Source organism: Podarcis bocagei, assembly GCF_964188305.1.
Source record: "Podarcis bocagei genome assembly, chromosome: Z".
Taxonomy (NCBI): domain Eukaryota; kingdom Metazoa; phylum Chordata; class Lepidosauria; order Squamata; family Lacertidae; genus Podarcis; species Podarcis bocagei.
In genome coordinates, this window is record NC_138140.1 from 18,461,707 (window position 1) to 18,484,537 (window position 22,831).

At 45.7% G+C, this 22,831-nt stretch overlaps 1 protein-coding gene across 5 annotated transcripts in view; it reads right to left on the minus strand.

The window, feature by feature from the left end:
- The window catches only part of VAV2 (vav guanine nucleotide exchange factor 2), a 158,150-nt gene that overhangs the window by 103,884 nt on the left and 31,435 nt on the right, over positions 1 to 22,831 (minus strand). For all 5 annotated transcript variants that reach the window (XM_081178709.1, XM_081178706.1, XM_081178707.1 and 2 more), the window contains exon 2: positions 16,019 to 16,135. In XM_081178709.1, the coding sequence (XP_081034835.1) occupies positions 16,019 to 16,135 (117 nt within the window). The remainder of the gene's footprint in view (positions 1 to 16,018; positions 16,136 to 22,831) is intronic.

The window sequence follows — 22,831 nt, forward strand, 5'->3', positions numbered from 1 at the left end:
CAAGCGAGAGATAACTAGAGCATGTACCACTCTGGTGAGACAGTCTGCAGGCAGGTAGGGTCTTAGCCTGCGTACCAGGTGGAGCTGGTAGACAGCCACCCTGGACACAGAATTAACCTGTGCCTCCATGGACGGCTGTGAGTCCAAAATGACTCCCAGGATGTGCATCTGGTCCTTCAGGGGCACAGTTACCCCATTCAGGACCAGGGAGTTCCCCACACCCGCCCATGCCCTGTCCCCCAAAAACAGTCCTTCTGTCTTGTCAGGATTCAACCTCAATCTGTTAGCCGTCCAATGGTGAGGCCTGAATCCTGACTGGAAGGGGATTTTATTTATTTATTGCTTGCACTTTGCTGCCCTGGGCTCCGCTGGGAGGAAGGGCAGATTATAATTTTAAATAAATAAATAATTTAGGAAAGTAATAGTTCCACTCTATTCTGCCTGTGTCCAGTTCTTGGCACCACAGTATAAGAAGTATATTGACAAGATGGAACGTGTACAGAGGAGGGTGATGTCATTCTGTGCATCTGCATATGCGCATGCGCGAGCAGTGAAACCCGGAAGTAATCCTTTCCTGCACTTCCGGGTTGCTGCGGGACGCAACCTGAAAACACTCAACCTGAAGCAAACATAACATGAGGTATGACTGTACCAGACTTTTAGAAGACATCTGAAGGCAGCACTGTTTAGGGAAGCTTTTAATGTTTAATAGAGTATTGTATTTTAATATTTTGTTGGAAACCGCCCAGAGTGGATTGGGAAACCCAGCCAGATGGGCAGGGTATAAATAATAAATTACTAGTATTAGTATTAGTATTATTATTATTAATCTGAGATTCATGCATTGCAGGGGGTTGGATGACCCTTGGGGTTTCTTCCAACTCTACGATTCTATTAATCTATAAAATTAATATTAACACTACTCTGTTGCAAGGTGAATGATGCCTTTCTAGATCACATCAAAGCGGCCATCACAACTCAGGAACTTGTACTGATGGCATTTGGGGGTTAAAAAAATAAAATAAACAATCTATCTCAGCCTATATGAGCTGCCTGAACCTTGACTCAGGGCATCAATCAAGCAGAAGAGCCTGCCAAGAGTGCCACTTCTAGGGAGAACCGATCATATGTGCACACTATCCCAAGCTCTGAAGGAAAAGGGTCATGATCTTTGGATTCTTGACAAATGACAGCAGCAAATCTGGCAAGGGAGTAGGGCAATGTCATGTTTTATATGTGCAAATGGCCAAGCAGAGGAGGATGCCCCCAAAGTTATTTCTTAGGGCAGATTACATAAAGGGGCTTGTATGGAACTGCCAGGGAAGGTTCAATTTAGTTCACATTTATATCCCACCTTTTCCTCCAAGGAGTGAAAATATATTGGGAGGTGGCCAAACCCATTCCAAAAACCAGGTGAAGTCATACGAAGGCCAAGTTTCAGTCCGCCATCTTAATTCAAAATGGTGTCTGGCACCCAAACATCTATGCAGATCCCCACTTCAGGAACCCTCATGCTGACTTTGGCAACTACCGGTACATTCCCACAGGTGGCTGAACCAAATGGGCAAAATCACACCAAAATGATGTTTTGGTCTGTCATCTTGATTCAAAATGGCAGCCATATCCAAACATAGACAAAAACTTCCACCGCCTCCTTGAGAATCCTCGTGCTGAGTTTGGAATGGCATCTCAAGAGACATCCAAACCTATAGAAAACAAATTGACAGACTGACCATGTTCCAAAATGCACAGTAGATGTGGAGACCTGGGACAAGGGCGAAAGTGTAGGAGAAATGAAAACCGACAAATTCCTCCCTCTCTGGTTGCTGTTTAACAAATGCTTTTCTTGCATCTGTTTTATCACAAGGGTGTCAACAACAAGAGAGGCCTATGGGCTTTATCCAGGGTTATGGGTAGATTTGACTCTAGGGCCTGCAGTTGCCGACCTTGCTAGAAAACAGTTACGAAAACTCACTGTGTGTGTGTGTGTGTGTGTGTGTGTGTGAGAGAGAGAGAGAGAGAGAGAGAGAGAGAGAGAGAGAGAGAGAGAGAGAGAGCCACCTTGTGTAAATTAAGAACTGGTGATAAAGAGGCAGAATCTCCACAATTCATTCTGCAGATTCCTTGCAAGAACCCTTTCCCCTCCCAAATCATCCTTCTTTCTTTTCTCCAGCTCTTCTTGCCAGAGCAGAGCTGGAATTCAAATTCAGCTAGGATGGGGGGGGCGGGGGGGAGAGAGGAATAAAAAACAATTGACTGCAAGGCTTGAAATTTGTAGCAGATAAGCTGCTACTGATCTAATTGCTGCCACCAACTACAGAGTTCTTTTCTATCCTTCATGATTTGCCTTTGCTGGAAAGTTGTTGTAATGACTGTATGTACAATGACTGTTGTAATGAATGGCGTGGGGGGGGGGAATGGGGGATTGGTATGCTGATCTGAAGACAGGCTTTGCTTTGATCAGCCCTTATATATCTGGGACCCTAATTGTCCTCCAAAGGATTTTTATTTTTTAACAAACCCTGTCCTTTATTCTTATGCCACTTCATAATCTATTATTTTATGTTGCAGTCCTAACAATGTTTACTCAGAGGTTCCACTGACTTCAATGGAGCTTTCTCTCAGGTAAGTGGTTTTTTTTGATTGGAGCCTTGAGGATGTATATCCAGCTAAGGCTCCAACTACTCATAGAACTAATCATAGAACTGTAAAGTTGGAAGGGCCAAATCAAGCAACATATAAATTTCATGAAGTAAAAAAAATAAAATTAAAATTGTGAGTAATTCACTCTTCTTTGAGTATCTCATAAGCCTCCTCTTTACTGAGGTTTAGGGAATGTGCAAATTAAATCTATCCAGCAGTTCGAAGGCAGAGGATTAATCAATATAAAATAAAATGATATGAACCTGCAAAAAAAACCCCACAAACCCCCCACAATCCTGTCCAGCAAGTATCCCCTTTGAAAATGGGAACGATCCTTATTTGGTGCCATGTGCACACACCTCTTTGTGTGTGTCTTCCTCTAGAGTGCATATGGTCTTCTTTTTGTTTTGGCTAAATGATCTCATGCTCTAGCAAAAATGACACCACTGCTAAGTTCATTCGCTCTCTCAGTCTTAATGGTGTGACACATAAGTAAAGCATCCCCTCCCCCCTCTCCTCAGAACCACTCACTTCCTGCTAATTGTAGATTAAAATGCAACCCCAGTAGCAGGAGAGAGTCATTAAGGCAGCCCAGGAAAAAATTTAATGATTCAGGGACAAGTTACTAAGAGTTTTTCTCCCTTCATCCTTGGGGGGTCATTGGGAGGAGGGAAGCCTTCCACCACCAGTAACTGCAAGAATTTCAGAGTCAAGCTATAATCCGTTTGTAGGTCTTTCTACAATTTTTTAAAATTTCTTTATTATTTTTATTCATGGTATTTATAGCCCACCTCTTTCTCTAGGGAGCTCAAGGTGGCACACACAGTTTCCCCCCGAGTCTCCTCATGTGACCCTCACAACAACCCTGTGAGGAAGGTTAGTCTGAGAGGCAGTGACTGGCCCAAGGTCAGCTGGTGAGCTTCGTGGCCCAGTGGGGATTTGAACCCTGGTCTCCCAGGTCTTAGTCCAGCATTCTAACCACTACACCACACTGGCTCTCCTTGTATGAACGAGGCAAGCAAGTTGAAGACGTAATCAAAGACTTACCTCTGGCGAAGCTGACAAGAGGGATCCTAGAATTTTGTTTGGTGGCCTCAACATCATTGCCATAAGCTGAGGCTCCAATACTTTGGCCACCTCATGAGAAGAGAAGACTCCCTGGAAAAGACCCTGATGTTGGGAAAGATGGAAGGCACAAGGAGAAGGGGACGACACAGGACGAGATGGTTGGACAGTGTTCTCCAAGCTACCAGCATGAGTTTGACCAAACTGTGGAAGGCAGTGGAAGACAGGAGTGCCTGGCATGCTCTGGTCCATGGGGTCACGAAGAGTCGGACACGACTAAACAACTAAACAACAACAACCCATAATCCCCTGTGAATACTCATCATACTGTAGTGTTGGAACAGGTTCAGAGAATGATATGGAACAACTCCCCTACAAAGAAAGGATGCAGTGTTTGGGAGTACCACAGGAGGCAATGATGGCCACCAACTTGGACGGCTTTAAACAAGGACTGGACAAATTCATGGACAAGGGGGCTATCGGTGGCCACTAGTTTGCCTCTACATAGTTCCACCCTTATTTCAGACATTGTGATATACTGATATATTGTGATACTTTGCTGGTGATATATTGTGATGTTGAAAACCACATGTTGCCAGGCCCAGACAGGGGGGGGGGCATATGGGCCACTTGACCTGGGCCTCTGATTCCAAAGGGGGCCTCGGTCAGCATATCACAATCGCAGGGGATGCACTGGGGCGAACGCGGAGGCACAAAGGTGGCAGCGGTGGTGGGTGGATTCCCTGGGGCCATGGCTGGCAGCGCAAGAGAAAAACTTCCCCGGCATCCGCAGCGGGGCCTGCGATCGGCTCCGCAGATGAGCGCGGACTGGGCGCCAGGTGGGTGGAGGCGACCAAGGCTCCAGCAGCCAGCGCACCATGAACATGATGGTGGACCATGTTTTTCATGCTGTTAAAAGTTGGTGAGTTTTTGTTTGAAATCTTATTTGCCAAAAATTAAAACCACACGTACCTTAAAGATAAGTGTGTTGGCTTTCTTATCGCTAATTTTTTTTTTGAAAATGATGAAAAATTGATGAAGATGTGGCCATTTGTTTAAAATTTTGTTGACTAGGCCAGGAATATTACTTACACCTGAGGAGTACATATAGCTCAATGAGGATACAATTTGGTGGAAACCATATTTTTTAAAGAAATAGTGGCTTATGAGCAATAGTGGCTTTCTCACAAGCATACATCTTTTTTAAGTAGAATAAGAAGATGGAGAAGTTTTAATTATAATTATAATTTAATTATAATTAATAGTCAAATTTGTCTACTTAAAAATAAATTTTAAATACATTATTGAACTATTAAAAATTGTATAATACGTTTTAGAATGAATAATGTATTTATTGTAAAATGTATTTAAAATTATAATACATTATAAAAAAAATTACGTTATATAAATATTTTTACAGATCGGGGGGGGGGGCACATTATCTTCTGGGCTCTGCAAGGCCCTGGATGTCACCCAGCCCTACAAGCCAGGATGGCTTTGCTCTGCCTTCACTGTTGTAAGCAGCAATGCTTCTGAACACCAGATGCTGGAAACTACAGGAGGCGAGAGTTGCTCTTGTGCTCAGGTCTTGCTTGCAGGCTTTCCACAAGGGGCACCTGTTTGGCCACTGTGGCAACAGTAAGATGGACGAGAAGGACTATCTAAGAGGTTGTTCTTATAGCCACTATAGTCATTAACATTATTGTTATTCTTGACATTTAAAGAACACTGCACAGCCACTTTCTCTAATGTGCTGCCCCTTCAAATGCTGGGGGAACCAACTGCTATCACCCACAGCCATTTGTCGTGTTGACTGGAGTTAATGGAAGCTGGAGTCTAGTGACATTTGGAGAGAGACCAGCTTAATAATTTAAGAAGCTGGATCAAGCCAATCAAGTCCATCATACTGTTCTCACCGCAGCCAACCAGAAGCCCATTATGGGAAGTCCACAAGCAGGACCCAAGCACACAGCACTGTTCCATCCAGCTGTTTCCAGCAACTGGTATTCAGAGACATATTGCCTTCAGTAGGAAAGGCAGAACATCAGAAAAGCCTGGCTGTTGGATCAGGCTAAAGCAAGCCCATCCTGTCCTCACAGTGGCCAACCAAATGCCCCAAAATGTGGCCCATGAGCAAGACTGAAGTGCAACAGCTTCTCCTCCCCCACACCTATGATGAGGATCCCTAAAGTTCTCCCACAACTCCCTGCCTTTCACCACATTAAGCAAATGCAATTGCGCAAACACAAAACTGCAGAATAAACTGCAAAATAAGAAATCTTGGAAATCAGTGTGTTATGTTTAATTCAGAGGTTTGAGCTGGGGTGCTCTAGTGAAGTGCACAAATGATCCACAGAACATCTTCCCCTCTGCAGACCCTTCCCCTCTGCAGGGAGGTGGGACCAATTCGGATGGTCCGCCCCCGCCACTTAATGGATCCAAATGGTTTCCAGAGAGTGGTAGGGGATGCTTTATCCCGTGTTGATGGCCTTTCAGCTGATTCCCTGGTGGCCCGCTGGAATGCGGAGTTAACCAGGGCTATCGACTGTCTGGCTCCGAAGCGCCCTCTCCGATTGCATGGAGCCCGGACAGCCCCATGGTTTTCTTCGGAGCTGAGGGCGATGAAACAATCGCTGAGACGGCTAGAGCGTCGGTGGCAGAAAACTCACTCCGAATCTGACCGGACACAGGTTAGAGCTCAACGTCGAGCCTACCAAGTGGCGATAGCGACGGCAAAGAAGACTTTCTTCGCCGCCTCTATTGCATCTGCAGAAAATAGTAGCAGGAGACTCTTTCAGGTGGTCCGCAATTTAACGGAACCACCTTTACCATCGGGGCCTTGTAAAGACCCCAAGATCTCCTGCAACGATTTTGCAAAGTTTTTTGCAGATAAAATCACTCATATTCGGAAGGAGCTAGACACCACCGTGGGAGCAGGGCTGGGGCGGGAGAGTGCTAGAGCCCTGTCTGGTCAAGTTGCATGGAATCAATTTCAATCCGTTACCCCCGAGGATGTGGACAGGCTGCTTGGACGAGTGAAACCAACCACCTGTCTCCTTGATCCTTGCCCATCCTGGCTTATAAAAGCTAGCCGGGAAGGGCTGGGCGATGGGCTCTGCGGGGTGGTGAATGCTTCCCTCTGTGAGGGAACATTCCCAGATCCGCTGAAAGAGGCGGTCATTAAACCGCTTCTTAAAAAACCATCTTTAGACCCGGCCAGTATGGCCAACTATCGCCCAGTTTCAAATCTTCCATTCTTGGGCAAGGTGATTGAGCGTGTGGTTGCTGAACAACTCCAGGCACGCCTGGAGGATGCGGACCATTTGGATCCCTTCCAATCAGGGTTCAGGCCTCATCATGGGACTGAAACTGCCTTGGTCGCACTGGTTGATGATCTCCGGCGAGCTAGGGACAAAGGTGAGAGTTGTTTCCTAGTTCTGCTGGATCTCTCAGCGGCCTTTGATACAATCGACCATAACATCCTTCTGGACCGTCTAGAGGGGTTGGGAGCTGGGGGCACTGTTATACAGTGGTTTCGCTCCTTTCTCCTGGGCCGTGTTCAGAAAGTGGTGGTGGGGGATGAGTGTTCAGACCCTTGGGCCCTCACTTGTGGGGTGCCTCAGGGTTCCGTCCTCTCCCCCATGCTTTTTAACATCTATATGAAGCCGCTGGGAGAGATCATCAGGGGGTTTGGACTGGGTGTCCATCAATATGCAGATGATACCCAGCTCTACCTTTCTTTCAAATCAGAACCAGTGAAGGCGGTGAAGGTCCTGTGTGAGTGCCTGGAGGCGGTTGGAGGATGGATGGCGGCTAATGGATTGAAGTTGAATCCTGACAAGACAGAAGTACTGTTTTTGGGGGACAGGGGGCGGGCTGGTGTGGAGAACTCCCTGGTCCTGAATGGGGTAACTGTGCCCCTGAAGGACCAGGTGCGTAGCCTGGGAGTCATTTTGGACTCACAGCTGTCCATGGAGGCGCAGGTCAATTCTGTATCCAAGGCAGCTGTCTACCAACTCCACCTGGTACGCAGGCTGAGACTCTACCTGCCCGCTGACTGTCTGGCCAGAGTGGTGCATGCTCTAGTTATCTCCCGCTTGGACTACTGCAATGCGCTCTACGTGGGGCTACCTTTGAAGGTGACTCGGAAACTACAACTAATCCAGAATGCGGCAGCTAGACTGGTGACTGGGGGCGGCCGCCGAGACCACATAACACCGGTCTTGAAAGACCTACATTGGCTCCCAGTACGTTTCCGAGCACAATTCAAAGTGTTGGTGTTGACCTTTAAAGCCCTAAACGGCTTCGGCCCAGTATACCTGAAGGAGCGTCTCCACCCCCATCGTTCTGCCCGGACACTGAGGTCCAGCGCCGAGGGCCTTCTGGCGGTTCCCTCATTGCGAGAAGCGAAGCTACAGGGAACCAGGCAGAGGGCCTTTTCGGTGGTGGCGCCCGCCCTGTGGAATGCCCTCCCATCGGATGTCAAGGTGATGGACAACTACCTGACATTCAGAAAACATCTTAAGGCGGCCCTATTCAGGGAAGCTTTTAATGTATGATATTTTAGTGTTTTTTGGTTTCTGTGGAAGCCGCCCAGAGTGGCTGGGGAAACCCAGCCAGATGGGCGGGGTACAAATAATAAATTATTATTATTATTATTATTATCAACAATGCCCCGGGTCTCTCATCTGAGGATGCAAGGCCAATCATGCCCCCCACCCAAAAGACTTGACATAGATTCTTTGTTTCCCCTATACCCAGATAACTATAGGAGACCACCTGTCCCTGAATGAAAACATTTTCCAGAAAACTGTATCCATTAGGAACAAGAAGAGAGCCTTTAGGTTGCTGCTTTCCCCCGGTCTCCAGGGAACTCTGCAGGCATGTTCTCTCTAATGCAGAAAGATTCCGGCACTTTTGTCATGACTAATTTGAGCATTGTATACCAACAAAAGAGCTTTTGCGGCCTCGCCAGCAGAGACTTCTCCTCCCCTTGCTGTCAGGAGGCCTTCCGCAGAACTCCCGTCTTTAAAAAAATTCACATGTCATTACATTATGGTGCTTCCTAAACCATCACTCAAGACATGATGATAATGAAGCAAAACCTGCCCCTTAGATTGCCTCTCCCCCCCCCCCAGCCTGAGAAAGTCAATCAAATAGAATCAGATTTAAGGTTGTTGACTAGATTGGGGGGGGGGGGAGATAACAGAATCCGAGAATTGTAGAATTGGATGGGTCCCAGTGAGTCATCTAGTCGACCCTTCTACAATGCAGGAATCACAGCTAGATGACCATGTTGGGAATGGATCTGGCCAGGCGGCCATGACATTTTGTCATAACCAACTCCGTATCCCATTACCTGCTTTACATTCCTCTGCTGGGTTGCCTTGCTTCATCCTCAGCTTTACAAGCTAAGTGCAGCTTAGAGCAAATGACTGGATCAGGGTCACCAAGAGTCCCTTTTAGCTGGGATTTGAACCCGGGTTCTCTTAAGGCCACATTTGCACCATGCATTTAAAGCATTGTAATACCACTTTTAAAAGCCATGGCTTTCTCCAAAGAATTCTTAAGGAGACCCCTAGTAGTAGCATTCCCAGAGCAGTTTAAGAACCAATCCCTTTTCATGGATACCATGAATAGTGCTCCCCCAGATTATCTCAGTGATCGAAGGGATGTAGATGATAAGGCAATTTTTAAGGTCTCCTGGGTCCAAGCTATTCAAGGCTTTGTTCACTAATGACAAGAACTTTGAACCTGGCCCAGTAGCAGGCAAAAAGCTGTGGCAGATCTTTTAACCTTGTTGTCAAAGAGGCGACATGATAGAAATTTTATAAAATAATGCCTGGCATGGAGAAAGTGGATGGAGAAAACTTTTCCTCCCTCTCTCCTAACTCTAGAACTCAAGGACACCCAGTGAAGCTGAATGTTATATGATTCAGGACAGATAAAAAGAATCTAGATGGCTTTAAAAGAGGATTGGACAGATTCATGGAGGAGAGGGCTATCCATGGCTACTAGCCAGGATAGCCTCCACAGCTGGAGGCAGCAATGCTTCTGAATACAAGTTGCTGGAAGCCACGGGAGGGGAAAATACAGTTATGTTTGGGTCCTCCTTGAGGGTAACAGGTAATGGGCATCCGGTTGACCACCGTAAGCACAGGATGCCAGAGTAGATAGGGCATTGGTCTGATTCAGCAGGCTCTTCTGTGCACACTAGTATAAACACACACCTGTTAAAGCAATAGAAAGGTCTATGCTGTAATAGACTAAGTGGGCAAGTGGTATATAAACGTTAAGAAAACAAACAAACAAATGAAGTTGTGCAAGCGCTGATAGATCCAGCATGCGCTCCAACTGCCCGAAGCAGTTTTCCTCAGTTTGGCTTTCCATATTTTCCTCAGTTTGGCTTTCCATGTTCTCGATTTGTGTTTTACCATTGGGATGACTGGAGGCAAAAGGATACAGCATCCTGCCCATAGGGCATGATTCACAAGACAGGTGTCTCCCCAAGGCAATTCAGAGTACGTCTGTATAGGACAGCACTATTAGATGGCTCTGCTCTGCTCTGCCTTCACAGTTGGAGGCAGTAATGCTTCTGAGTGCCAGTTGCTGGAAGCCACAAGAGGGGACAGTTTGCTCTTGTGCTCAAATCCTGCTTGCAGATTTCCCACAGGCATCTTCTGGCCAGCCACTGTGAGGACAAAATGCTGGACTAAATGAACCACTGGCGTGATCCAGGGTCTTAGGCTCTTTTGCCATTTTAAAGCTGTGGTTGTCTTTCCCAAAAATGTGCAATCTCTCTCTCTCTCTCTCTCTCTCTCTCTCTCTCTCTCACACACACACACACACACACACACACACACACACACACAACACTGAAGCCTATTGTCCCAAGGAAAGAAGGAATGAAAGAAAGATTAGGGACAGAGAAGATTTTTGTTGGAAATGCGCAAACTCAAATCAAGAGGCTCTGAGTTTACAGCCTGTCTGGCAAGCATATGAATTAAGTCAAGAGATTTTATGGGTAATCCTGCAATCACGGAAACTTAATCTATTTAGGATGCTGGACAGTGGCTGCTTTAATAAGGAAGCCAAGAAGGCCAACCCCTGATGGACATTAAGGGTTTCTCAGTTCCTTGGCTTGCCTGTTTTCGCCACCCTCCTATTTTCAAGAAAGACTCACTCAGTCAAAACAGCCAGGCTGCTGTCGGCAGGTGCAGCCTGTGGAACAGATGTTTCCAGCTTAAAATACTCAGAAAGTCTGCACAGGAAGGACTCCCCCATTTTTTAAAAAAGAAAATGAATCAATTACAGATTCCTGTGTTTGTTCAACTGTGCAACAGCATGAGCTCTCAGTTTCATTGCACTGCAAAATGGCCCAGCATTATTGCAAGGCCCTGTGTTTTTCATTTTAAAGGTATCTGTTATTCTCCCTTCCCACTGGCAGCTGTGGACAGCCTCACACCAGCTAATTTAGGGAAGCTCACAAAATCAAGGCTGTTTACATTTGCCATCAAGGTAACCCAAATTGCATACTGTAGCATATCGTGTTTTGCAAACTGGGGAGCTTATGTTCATGCGCAGATCAGCCACTTCCAAATAAATTAAGTCGTTAAGAGGCTCAGGGAGCCCAAAGCACACACCTGCTGTCAAGGAGGCTGCCTACTGTCTCTGTGTGATGACTGTGCCTCCTTTCACTCAGCCTTTGCTGCAGGTGCATCACTGTGCCACGTTTCCACATGAATCATACTCTCAGTACAGTGGCATCATTTGCCTTGCCAGGGAGCTGTCTGTCATGCCTCTGCACGAGTTGTTGCTCTGGGTCAGCCTTACAGAAACACAGAAATCTGCCTTATGCCAAGTCAGATGTGGTCCATCTAGTTGTCTACACTGACTGGCAGCAGCTCTCCAGGGTTCTAGACAAGGAGTCTCACCCAAACCCACCTGGAGATGCTATTGATGATTGAACTTTGGGCTCTTCTGAATGCAAAGCAGACGTTCTGCCACTGAGCTGTGGCCCTGCCCAGGGCAGATGCAATAGGTTGGAGTCAGAATTATAGAGTTGGAAGTGACCCCCTAGAGGCATCTAGTCCAATGCCATGCAATGCAGAAACCAGCAAAATAATCCATAACAGATGGCCATGCAACCTCTGCTTGAAAACCTCTATGGAAGGAAAGTCCACTACTTCTCAAGGGAGTCTATTCTATTGTCAAGCGGCTCTTACTATCAGAAAGTTCTTCCTAGTGTTTAGTTGCAATCTCCTTTCTTGTAACCTGAAGCCATTGATTCAGGTCCTACCCTCTGCAGAAGGAGAAAGCAAGCTTGTTCCATCTTCCATGTGACAACCCTTTAGATATCTGAAGGTGGCTCCTCTTAAGTCTCCTCTAATCTAGGCTAAATATACCCAATTTCCTTAACTGTTCCTCTTTTAAGTCTTGATTTCTAGACCCTTCTTGATCACCCTCCTCTGCACACCTTCCAGCTTGTCATTATATAGTCAATCTGCCTTGAGCATGGACATAATGAAGGAAGAAAGTTCTTTTTGCAAGAGAAAACTTTCAGGGGAGCATCATCTTTTTAAGCATGGAGGGAAATGAAGGGAAAGCACCCAATATATTTGCAACTTGCTCAGGCTTTGCTGTGACCGATTAACCTAGCCTGCTAAAGCTAGGAACCCCTAGTTTGCTTGTGTGTATTTGTGTGTTTGGATAAATGCAGGTGGAGTAAAGTGGCAATGTGTTGCTAATTGGAAATGGCAGAGAGCTGGATGGAGGATGGAGCTAGGGCAAACAAAGCCAGCTGCCCACCCACCCTCCAGGCCACAGTCTGACTGCTGTCGCGCCAAACAGCTCTGTGGGGGTTCCCTTTGAGACATTGCTTTCATCAGCAGCTAAGGACCCTGAAATCCAGCAAGTTTTCTTTCCCCCTCCTTCCATTGCCAGAAACACGACCATGGCAAGCATGTTCTCCACAAGGCAGGGGTTTTTTGGGGAGAGGGCCTTTCCCAGTGCTGAATGTAGTCAATTGTTAAGCAATGGTCAAGGGATACCAGGTGGAAACTTTCCAATCAGTCCAGTCCAGTTGCCTGTTTTGTGGGCTTTGGTGGAAATCAAAACCACCTCCTGGTTGGCCTCCTGCCTTGGTCAACCCCAAACATGCTGGGATCATGTTATCTTTTCTCTCTGATGCTTCAGGGTGGTTTGTGCCATGGAGCAGAAGCACCTACACTTTGGAACTCCCTGCCTGTTGACATCAGGCAGGGGCCTTCACTATACCCTTTTCAGTGCCTGCTGAAAACATTTTTGTTTAAGCAAGCCCGTCCAGATATATATAGAATGAAGACGTGAGTTTTAATCTGTTTTTAGTTTATTGTTATTTTAACTTTTTTGAAAGTCTTGAATTGTTAATTCTTCGTGTGTGTGTGTGTGTGTGTGTGTGTGTGTGTACACTACAGAAAACCTAAAAGAAAACCTAAAAAGAAAGAAATGAATTGCTGGCAGAAGCAACACACCCTTCAAAAGATATGGCTCAGTCACTCAGTTGCTAACCAAAACAAGCGCCTTCATTTTTCTTAAGTTGACTTGTGACTCAGTATCCCCCTGCCAGGATTTTTTTCATAGCAAGATCCCACACACTTGACCCATTAATTCAGAACTGCAGAGTCATTAAATACTCCCTCTTTTAAAACCATCCCTGGCAAGCTGAAAAGAAGAGTCAAAGGGAAGAGAGAGGGGTGTCTGCTAAGTTAATGAGTGCTTTGAATTATAGTCCCCTGAAAGAGAGGAAGCGAGAGAGAGAGTATATAACTGGAAGATTTGCTCAGAAAACATGGTTGGCTCCCTTTCCAGATCATCCTGGCCACCAACCGCCCTGGAGAGCTCAATCTATATTTATCTAGGCACATCTCATTACACCATGCTCCGGAAAATTAAAGAGCCGGCGAGGAACTGGCTTTTATGTTGCCACTACTGTTAGCCAAAGGCTTTGGCCTACATTGTAATTTTGCATAATTCACTGAGAGGTTAATATGCCAAACCCTGGAGGCTGGGAGTCATTCTTTGGCCACAGCTAATGCTAGATGGGCAGCGGGGGGTGGTATTTGTCTTGCACTACAAGGAATGAATAGGCAGGAGGTCCAAGGTTTACTTGAAATAGGGGGCATCCCTCTTTCTTCCAGTTGAGAGCTGCTGCCAGTCAGTGTATGCAATATGAAGCCAGATGAACATTTAAAGTACTGTGCTGCTATTTTAAACGGCCATGGTATCTTCCCTCCCAAAATCCTGGAAGCTGTAGTTTGTTAAGGACACAGAGATTTGTTCAGAGACCTCTATTTCTCTCATAGGGCTGCAAGTGCAGGAGATTGGCCTAGATGACACTTTTGGCTCCATCCTGCTCTACAGTTCTATGATTCTCTGAATTTTCAGGGTGGTTTAACAACCAGTACCTCTTCCCCCAGAACTCTGGGAACTGTAGCTCTGTGATGGAGGAACAGAGGTCTTCTAACAACTCTTAGCACCTTTAACAAACTACAGCTCCCACAATTCTTGGGGCGAAAGCCCTCACTCTCTGTTTTATCCCTACAGCAATCCTGTGAGATGGAGTTAGGCTAAGTGAGACATTGACCAGCCCAAGGCAAGCTTTGTGGCAAAGTGGGAGGACTGGAACCCAGATCTCTCCAGTCCAAGCCCAGTACTCTAACCACTATACCACACTGCCCCCCCCCATTTTCTCCTACGAAGTGTTAGCTGCAATGCTGCTTGTTTCCCCTTACATCCAGCAGGTGGAAGTAAGTTGTTCTGATTCTGTTCTGGCAAGATTAGAAAGTTTATTTCTCATTCCAAAATTATCAATCCTCTTTTTCCATGTCTATGGGAAAGCAGAGAGAATACAAAAATAGACCTCTTTAAGGTGATACCTAAACCCATCAACCCTGCCCCACATGGAACACTTACTGTATCATTAAACAACAATGCAGATCAAAGCTTTGCATATCAAACACTCCAGTACCACAAAAAGAGTCCATATTTTTAAAAACGCATTCAAGTCTGTGCAGAGCAAAGCTGCAAAGCAAGGCTGGTTGTGTGACATACACAGACATACAGTCATACCTCGGGTTGAAGTAGCTTCGGGTTAAGCATTTTCAGGTTGCGCTCCACGGCGACCCGGAAGTAACGGAGCGTGTTACTTCCAGGTTTCACCACTCACGCATGCGCAGATGATCAAAATGATGTCGCGTCCATGCGCAGAAGCAGCAAATTGCGGCACGCGCAGATGTGGACACAGGTTGCGTTCACTTCAGGATGCGAAGGGGGCTCCGGAACGGATCCCATTTGCATCCAGAGGTACCACTGTACATCTCCTTGCTTTTGGCCTTCCAGCATCTGAATGAAAGGTTTTGCAGACAATAGTGGCTTAAAATGCAATGAGGTCGTTTTTGCCCATTGGGCTGCAAGTTTATACATTGCTGTGCACACAGAGAGGAGGCAGGGATGCACATTACCAGTTTGGTTTCCCTGCACCTGCAGTCACACCCAAATTCCTATTCATGAAACTGTCATCTGAGCATGTACAATAACTGTCTCAAATGGACACACTTCAGATGAACTGCAAAACCAATGAGGCTTATGTTTTCATATTGAACAGAAGCTGGTTTGAGAGAAGACACATCAAATTTCTCAAGAAACTACAGGATCAATATGGATTGTGACTAATGTTGTACATGCTCAGAGAAAGTGAAGCAGAAAAAGCTCTGTTCTCATATGTATCTCATCTCCACCACCAACCCAACTGATGGCAACTGACTCCTGCTATCAACTATGTAAGATGACATGGCCAAGAATCTTCTTTTATTTTCCTCACAGGCAAATAAAACAGCTGAAAAAGTTTCCACTCAGGAAGAAAACACAGAGGTACTACACTCCTGACAGACACAGGCCAAGGATTTCAAATGCTGGGAGTGCCGTCGCCGTACATATTTGGCTCAGAAGCCATTTAGAAATGTTTTCTCTAGATTCTCATTTGACACACAACACAGCATGGACCTCTGATTCTGGACAGAAAGACACCAAAAGCAATGAGGGGGAAATCAACCATTCTTTTGCATGGGTTCCCTTGGATCACATGAAAATATGTTTATTATATATTTATTTTCTTAAAGGGGGAAAAAATCAGCCACAGAACAGAGACAGTGTACAGAGGTGGTTACAAGGAGGTGCCTCCAGACCATATCCCTGGGACCCATTATTTTATATTTATTAGTCACTTCATAATATTGTTTCTTGCAATTGACTTGCATACACATGCTCTTACCTTGCCAAAATCCCGCACATCGAAGAGATCAAAAGGGTCAAACAGCTCGCTGTTCCGCAGGCCAAATTTGTCATGGCACACTTTGAGGAACGTCCGGATGTTCTTCAAGCAGAGGAACTTTAGCCAAGAGAAGGGAAGAAAGAATTCAAGGGTCATTTCATTGCGGTAGATATTTACCTGGTTCACAAAGGGAAATGCACTGAAACAGATTTACACTAGTCATGTTAGTACAGTTCACGTACATCTTCACAGCTATCCCATGATTGCCACCTCCCCACTGAGGATTGTGAGCAACAGAGATTCCCTTGCTTCTTAATGCATCTACGGAAGAGGAAACAGCTGACTTGAGCTCACAGTACATACTCTTGGCCGCAACAATTTTCCCACTCGTGTGTGTGCTTGTTAAGAAGCTACAGATCTGAATTATGGCACTTCTTTTTATTTTGGCTTGCAGCAAAAACAAAAAAACAAAAAACATTGCTGTTTAAGGATTTGATCATCGCTCTTTTTTTACACCAAAACATTCTCCAGCATGAATCAAAATATAGACATCCCCCGACTTATGCAGGGGTTACGTTCAGGACCCCTGTGCACATCATTGACATCACGTAAAGTGGGGAGCACCCTCCAAAAAGTCTCTAAATCACTATTTTCCCCTGCTCCTCAACTCTCTCTCCTGCTCTCTCTTCACACAGCTCTCTCTTCAAGTAAAGTTGAAGCTCTGGGGTTGGCTGGAGGACACAGAGGAAAGTGTCTGCTGCTGCTGCTGCTGTGCTACTGCCTGCATCAGATGCTAGGCAGGGAGGCTAAGCAATATAAACAAAGCCCTGTGCCTCCAGTCCCTTTGGGGCTTCCTCCACCCTCACTGATGTCCTTTTTGGCCTCAGGGGAGGGACTCTTTGCTAGCCATGAGGACTCTCCAGCTCTCTCTTGCCATTTCCTGGTATGATTCTGTTTATGTGTGTAAGTAGAGCACGTGTGAGTGTGGGAATGCCTGTACAGTGGTACCTCTGGATGGGAACGGGATCCATTCCAGAGCCCCGTTCGCATCCTGAAGCGAACACAACCCGCATCTGCGCATGCGTGTGACGTCATTTTGAGCATCTGAGCATGCACGAGCGGTGAAACCCGTAAGTAACGCACTCCGTTACTTCCAGGTCACCGCGGAGCACAACCCGAAAATGCTTAACCTGAAGCTACTTCAACCAGAGGTATGACTGTACAGCAAAAGAAATCTATACAGTCAAACCTCGGTTGTCAAACATAATCTGTTCTGGAAGCCCTTCCAAAACGTTCAACAATCGAGGCACGGCTTCCAATTGGTTGCAAGAGCTTCCTGCACTCAAGCAGAAGCCAAGCCACATCGGATGTTTGGCTTCTGAAAAACATTCAACAACTGGAGCATTTACTTCCAGGTTTTCAGTGTTCGGGAGCTGAAGCGTTCCTAAACACAGCCTTTTGGGAACCGAGGTTTGACTGTACAACTAAATCAATCAAATGCAATAAAGCACACAAAAAGCATTCCCATGCACACAAACCACCTTGCCCCCACAACACCTAAACCAAGAGTAAGAAACATTTTTTTATCCTGAGGAAGCAAGAGCCACTACCACAATTTAAAGACGCATTCCAGCCAGGCGGCAGGATTTGTGGGCTATTCATAGTGTTAATGCATGGGTAGGCAAACTAAGGCCTGGGGGCCGGATTTGGCCCAATCGCCTTCTAAATCCGGCCCGCGGACGGTCCAGGAATCAGCGTGTTTTTACATGAGTAGAATGTGTGATTTATTTAAAATGCATCTCTTGTGAGGCATAGGAATTCGTTCATTACCCCCCTCCCCAAAATATAGTCTGGCCCCCCACAAGGTCTGAGGGGCAGTGGACCGGCCCCCTGCTGAAAAAGTTTGCTGCCCCCTGTGTTAATGTCAGCTAGCAATAAAGGGGTTTGTTCTATTTTTTATTCTTATTATTGATTTTCTCTTTTCCTCTGTTGTATGTGCCAATTAAAATAATAATAATAATGTGGAGGGATTCAAAAACCAAACATTAGCATGTCCTTGTTGGTGAGGCATTTTCCTTTTCTATTGGCTTTTTCCAGCTCTGCAATATTCCTAACTGAGATGAGGATGGCCAGAAGTGTTGTATTATTTTATTTTTAGGTCAGCTGAATGTATCATCTTCTTCTTTTTCATATATAAGAAAAGGAACCAGCAGAGCGGGGATGGACTGTGGGGCAGCTCCCCAAAGGCTTGGCACACGGTCAAAGCTCAGCCAAGCATCCAGATCACTTCTGAGAGCTAATGCAATCCCTCTTTTTTCCTAGAAAGTGGGAGGCTGCCTCTCTGACAAGGGCAGTAATGGACTGATAGAGTGTGACCATTTTGCAAGACAGCATCCCTCTCGCTCTCTCCTGGGGCCCTACAAGAAGCACCCAAAAACGTTTTAATGTGCTGAAATCAAGCAAAAGAAAGGGTCTCACTTACAATAAATGGATGACCAACTTGCACAAGGTGATGGGGGAGATCGGGGTGCTGGGTGGGGAGTCTGCAAAGACCCCTCATAGAAGAGCCCCTAAGTGACCACAGGGAAAAAGAGATTGCCATTGTCAGGTTGGGGGGGGGTGTGTGAGATTTATTTAGAGCATTTGTACCCCACTCTTCAGCCAAAAAGGCTCACAAAGCAGCTTACATACAATCAGTGAAACCAAGACAATCCGTACCCACAAGCTAACAATCTAAAAGAATATGATACACAAGGTTAAAGGGACAGGGAGGGAAGAGGAAAACTAAAACTCAGGCAGCAATTTCTAAACAGTTGCTCCTATAATGACCAGCTGGCACAGTTGAGGGGCAGGTAGGGCCTGATGGAGCTGAGTCTCCAGCAAAGCTGATGGACTGAATCATTCTGCTCCTATTTCTCCTGCTGAGGCAGTCTGGTGGGGTGGCTGCCCTCATGCTGACAGGTGAGGGAGAGGAAGCCAGATGGAGCTGGCATGCTGAAGCAGGGCCAATGGAAGGCGCTCTGCTTTGCAGGATGGATGTGTGCAGGATACATTGCTGATTTGTTCAGGTGTAAACCTTTAAAGCCCTAAACGACCTCGGCCCAATATACCTGAAGGAGCGTCTCCACCCCCATTGTTCTGCCCGGACCCTGAGGTCCAGTGCTGAGGGCCTTCTGGTGGTTCCCTCATTGCGAGAAGCAAAGCTACAGGGCACCAGGCAGAGGGCCTTCTCGGTAGTGGCACCCGCCCTGTGGAACGCCCTCCCATCAGATGTCAAAGAGAAAAACAACTACCTGACATTCAGAAGACATCTTAAAGCAGCACTGTTTAGGGAAGCTTTTAACGTTTAATAGGTTATTGTATTTTAGTGTTTTGTTGGAAGCCGCCCAGAGTGGCTGGGGGGGACGCAGCCAGATGGACAGGGTACAAATAATAAATTATTATTATTATTATTATTATTATTATTATTATTATTATTATTATTACACCTCAAAATAAAGAGGGACTTTCTGCATGGGGCTCCAGTTTCAGACCACTAAGGCTCCTCCACTCACAACAGTTGCACACATCCAACAAGGTAAATCAAGTTTTCCAAATTTCATGAATGGACAAGTAGGGATATTTTAGCTTCTTATGATTTTCTTGTTTGCTTTTATGTTTTTATATTGTTGTAGACCTCTGTGATATAGCCTTATGATACAGCAGTATGTAAATATTTTTACAAATTACCGGTAATAATAAATAAGGAGGCAGTCATTTCTGTCCCATCCAGCATCAGCCGCAATGAGTGCTGTTTCTATTCTGCTACAGTTCGGCTTCTGCTAAATTTATTATTTGTCTTGCTAGCTGCTGTGGCCAAAGCTTACGTAATTAATTTCATACGTAATTAATTTCAGTGTATTTGAATGGAAGGGAAGCGCCAAAAACAACATAAACAAATACGGCAATGATTTACATGCAAATGCTGAATGGATTCGCTTGCATGCTTTCCATTCCCGACCCCAGACAGACTGCAGGAATTTCTGCTCCCACTTGCTGTGAAATTGCCCTACTGAGAATCCTCTCCCACGCACAGCTAGTTTCTGCCTAGGATTAAAATATCACCTTGGCCAACTTTCAGGTACAGGTTGAAACTCTGTTCTGTGCTTCCAGGCTGTTTTGTGATCAGATGGTCCTGATTGCTGACTGGGGACCAGGGGCAGAGAACACCCTTCCCCCGCCCCAACTGAAAATGCCCACACTGCTGTTCCATTATAATTCCTCCATGCAAATTATGATGCAACTGAACTGGGAGTACCATGTACAGTTCTGGCCATCTTATCTCAAACAGGACATTTGTAGAGCTGGTAAAGGTTCATAAAAGGGCAACCAAAATGGAGCAACTCCCCTATAAAGAAATGCTGCAATGTTCAGAATTTTTTAGTTTGGAGAAAAGGCAAGAAAGATAGAACATTATGCACAGCATGGAGAAAGTGGACGGAGACAAGCTTTCCTCCCTCCATCTCTCAGAATGCTGGAACTCAATAGAGGACATTGAACAAAGCTGAACTGAAGATTCGGGACACACAGAGTACTTATTCACACAACACACAGCTTTGGAATTTGCTCCCACAAGAGGCAGTTGTAACCACCAACCTGGGTGGATCCTTCAAGGAAGTCAAGGCAGCATGCCCTGATCTTCTTATCCTCCTCATTTTATCCCCACAACAACCCTGCGAGGTAGGTATGCTATATCACCCTGTGAAGTGATAGAGCTACTGGCCCAATGACTCTCAGCAAGTCTCATGGCAGAGCAGGGATTTGAACTCTGACCTCCCTGTTCCAAGCACAGCACTCTATCTGCTACACCACGCTCCCTCTCCAAATGAGTTAACTTGTTTTCTGTGGTCGGTCCTTTCATAGGCAGCACTTCCTTCCACACAAGTGCAATTCTGCAGAGGATAGAGAGTTACAGCTGGTTTTCTTGACCAGGTAGAATTTCCTTCCTGACGCTTGGCATTTCAGCATCACAGCCGGTCTTGAATTCCCAACACATACATAGCTGGCTTCCCTTTAAACCTCCCATTTTAAAAAATGAATGGTTTAGCTTGTGACCATAATGACACAGAGCCTTGAGACTTAGGCTGGCTCTTGGTTCATAGACCTGGATGTGAGCTGCTGCTGTGCCTCCTACTCTCTGCAAACCACATGTGTATGCACAAGCCTCCCCAAACTTTGGCCGAAGGAGCAGCAAGCAAGCAAATGCCATTGACGCGTAGGAGTCTGCTTCAACATAGCTCTGGGACATGAGCCAGCAATGGTCGCAAAATGAGCCCGGGACCATTCCTATGGATGCTGCCAATGGTTAGAGGGTTGGACTCTGTGGTGCGGTGGTCCAGGGTTACTGGGGGATCAAAACCCATTACTAATTCTGCAGTAGGGTCCTTGCCTCCAGCATCCTGCCCAGTCAGCATGAATGGGGAGATATTTAACCACTGACTCTTCTCAACCTTTGTGGTGATGGGAGCCAATCAGAGTGAAAGGAGTTGAGTCGGCCACTGCAGATGGGCTTCCAGGGTCCCTCTGGAGAAGGTGAATGGGAAGAACCACAAGGAGGAGTTCTGTCTGCTCCAAAGCTAAGCACTTAAAACCACAGGAGAGACTTCGGTTCCAAGGCAATGGGGAGCAAGTTCTGTTATGCACAATGGATAACAGGGAACCACAACCTTAAGTATGTATTAAGTATATATGTATCAATACATTAAGTATTACTACATGGTGGCAAATACAACATAATAAGCAATACTGAAACCTGGTGGGATGAGACTCAGGACTGGAATGTAGAAATTGATAGGTATAACATATTCCAAAGGAATAGGCCAAACATGAAAGGACGAGGAGCATGGAATGTAGATTGAGTACTTGGGTAAAAATTGTAGGAGAGGGAAACAGCAGTGACCTTACTGTGGGTGTCTGCTATAGACCTCCAAACCAGACTACAGACTTGGATGATGCCTTCTTAGAGCAGATTACCAAACACTGAAAAAGGATAGATATAGTAGTCATGGGAGACTTTAATTATCCCCCGTATGTATTAGAACATAAACTCTGCCAAAAATGTAAGGTCCAACCAATTCTTCCATTGCCTCACTAGCCAATTTCATTTCCCAGAAGGTGGGAGAAACAACAAGGGGGTCATCTATCTTGGACCTGGTCTTCACCAACCGGAAGAAATTAATTGACAAAGTGGAAGTACTGAGAAACTTGGGAGGAAGTGATCGTGTCCTGCTGGGTTTCATGATATCATGGAAAGGGAAAGCTGAGTGTAGTCAAACATGCTCTCTGGCCTTTAAGAAGGCCAATTTCAACAATACTTCTCTATTCTGCCTTGGTCAGACCACACCTGGAATACAGTATCCAATTCTGGGTACCACAATTTAAGGATAAATAACAAACTGGAATGTGTACAGAGGAGGGTGAGGAAGATTATAAAAGGTCTGGAAACCAAGCCTTATGAATAACTGTTTAAGGAGTTGTGTAAGTTTAGCCTCAAAAAGAGGATGGCCATCTGCCATGGATGCTTTAGTTGAAATCCCTTTATTACAGAGGGTTGTGCTAGATGATCCTTTCCAACTCTACAATTCTATGATTCTAAGAAAAAGTGTATAGCTGAACAAAGGCTGCAACTGAACCTCAGCAGTACAGGAGGGAGGAGGGTGATAAAAGAGTTAAGGAACTCCACAGGCAGCAAAACACAACTGAGATATTTAAGGGAAGCCAGTTCACCTCAAGCAAAAAAGAAAATCCTTAGTCTATCTAGTTCAGTGCATTATA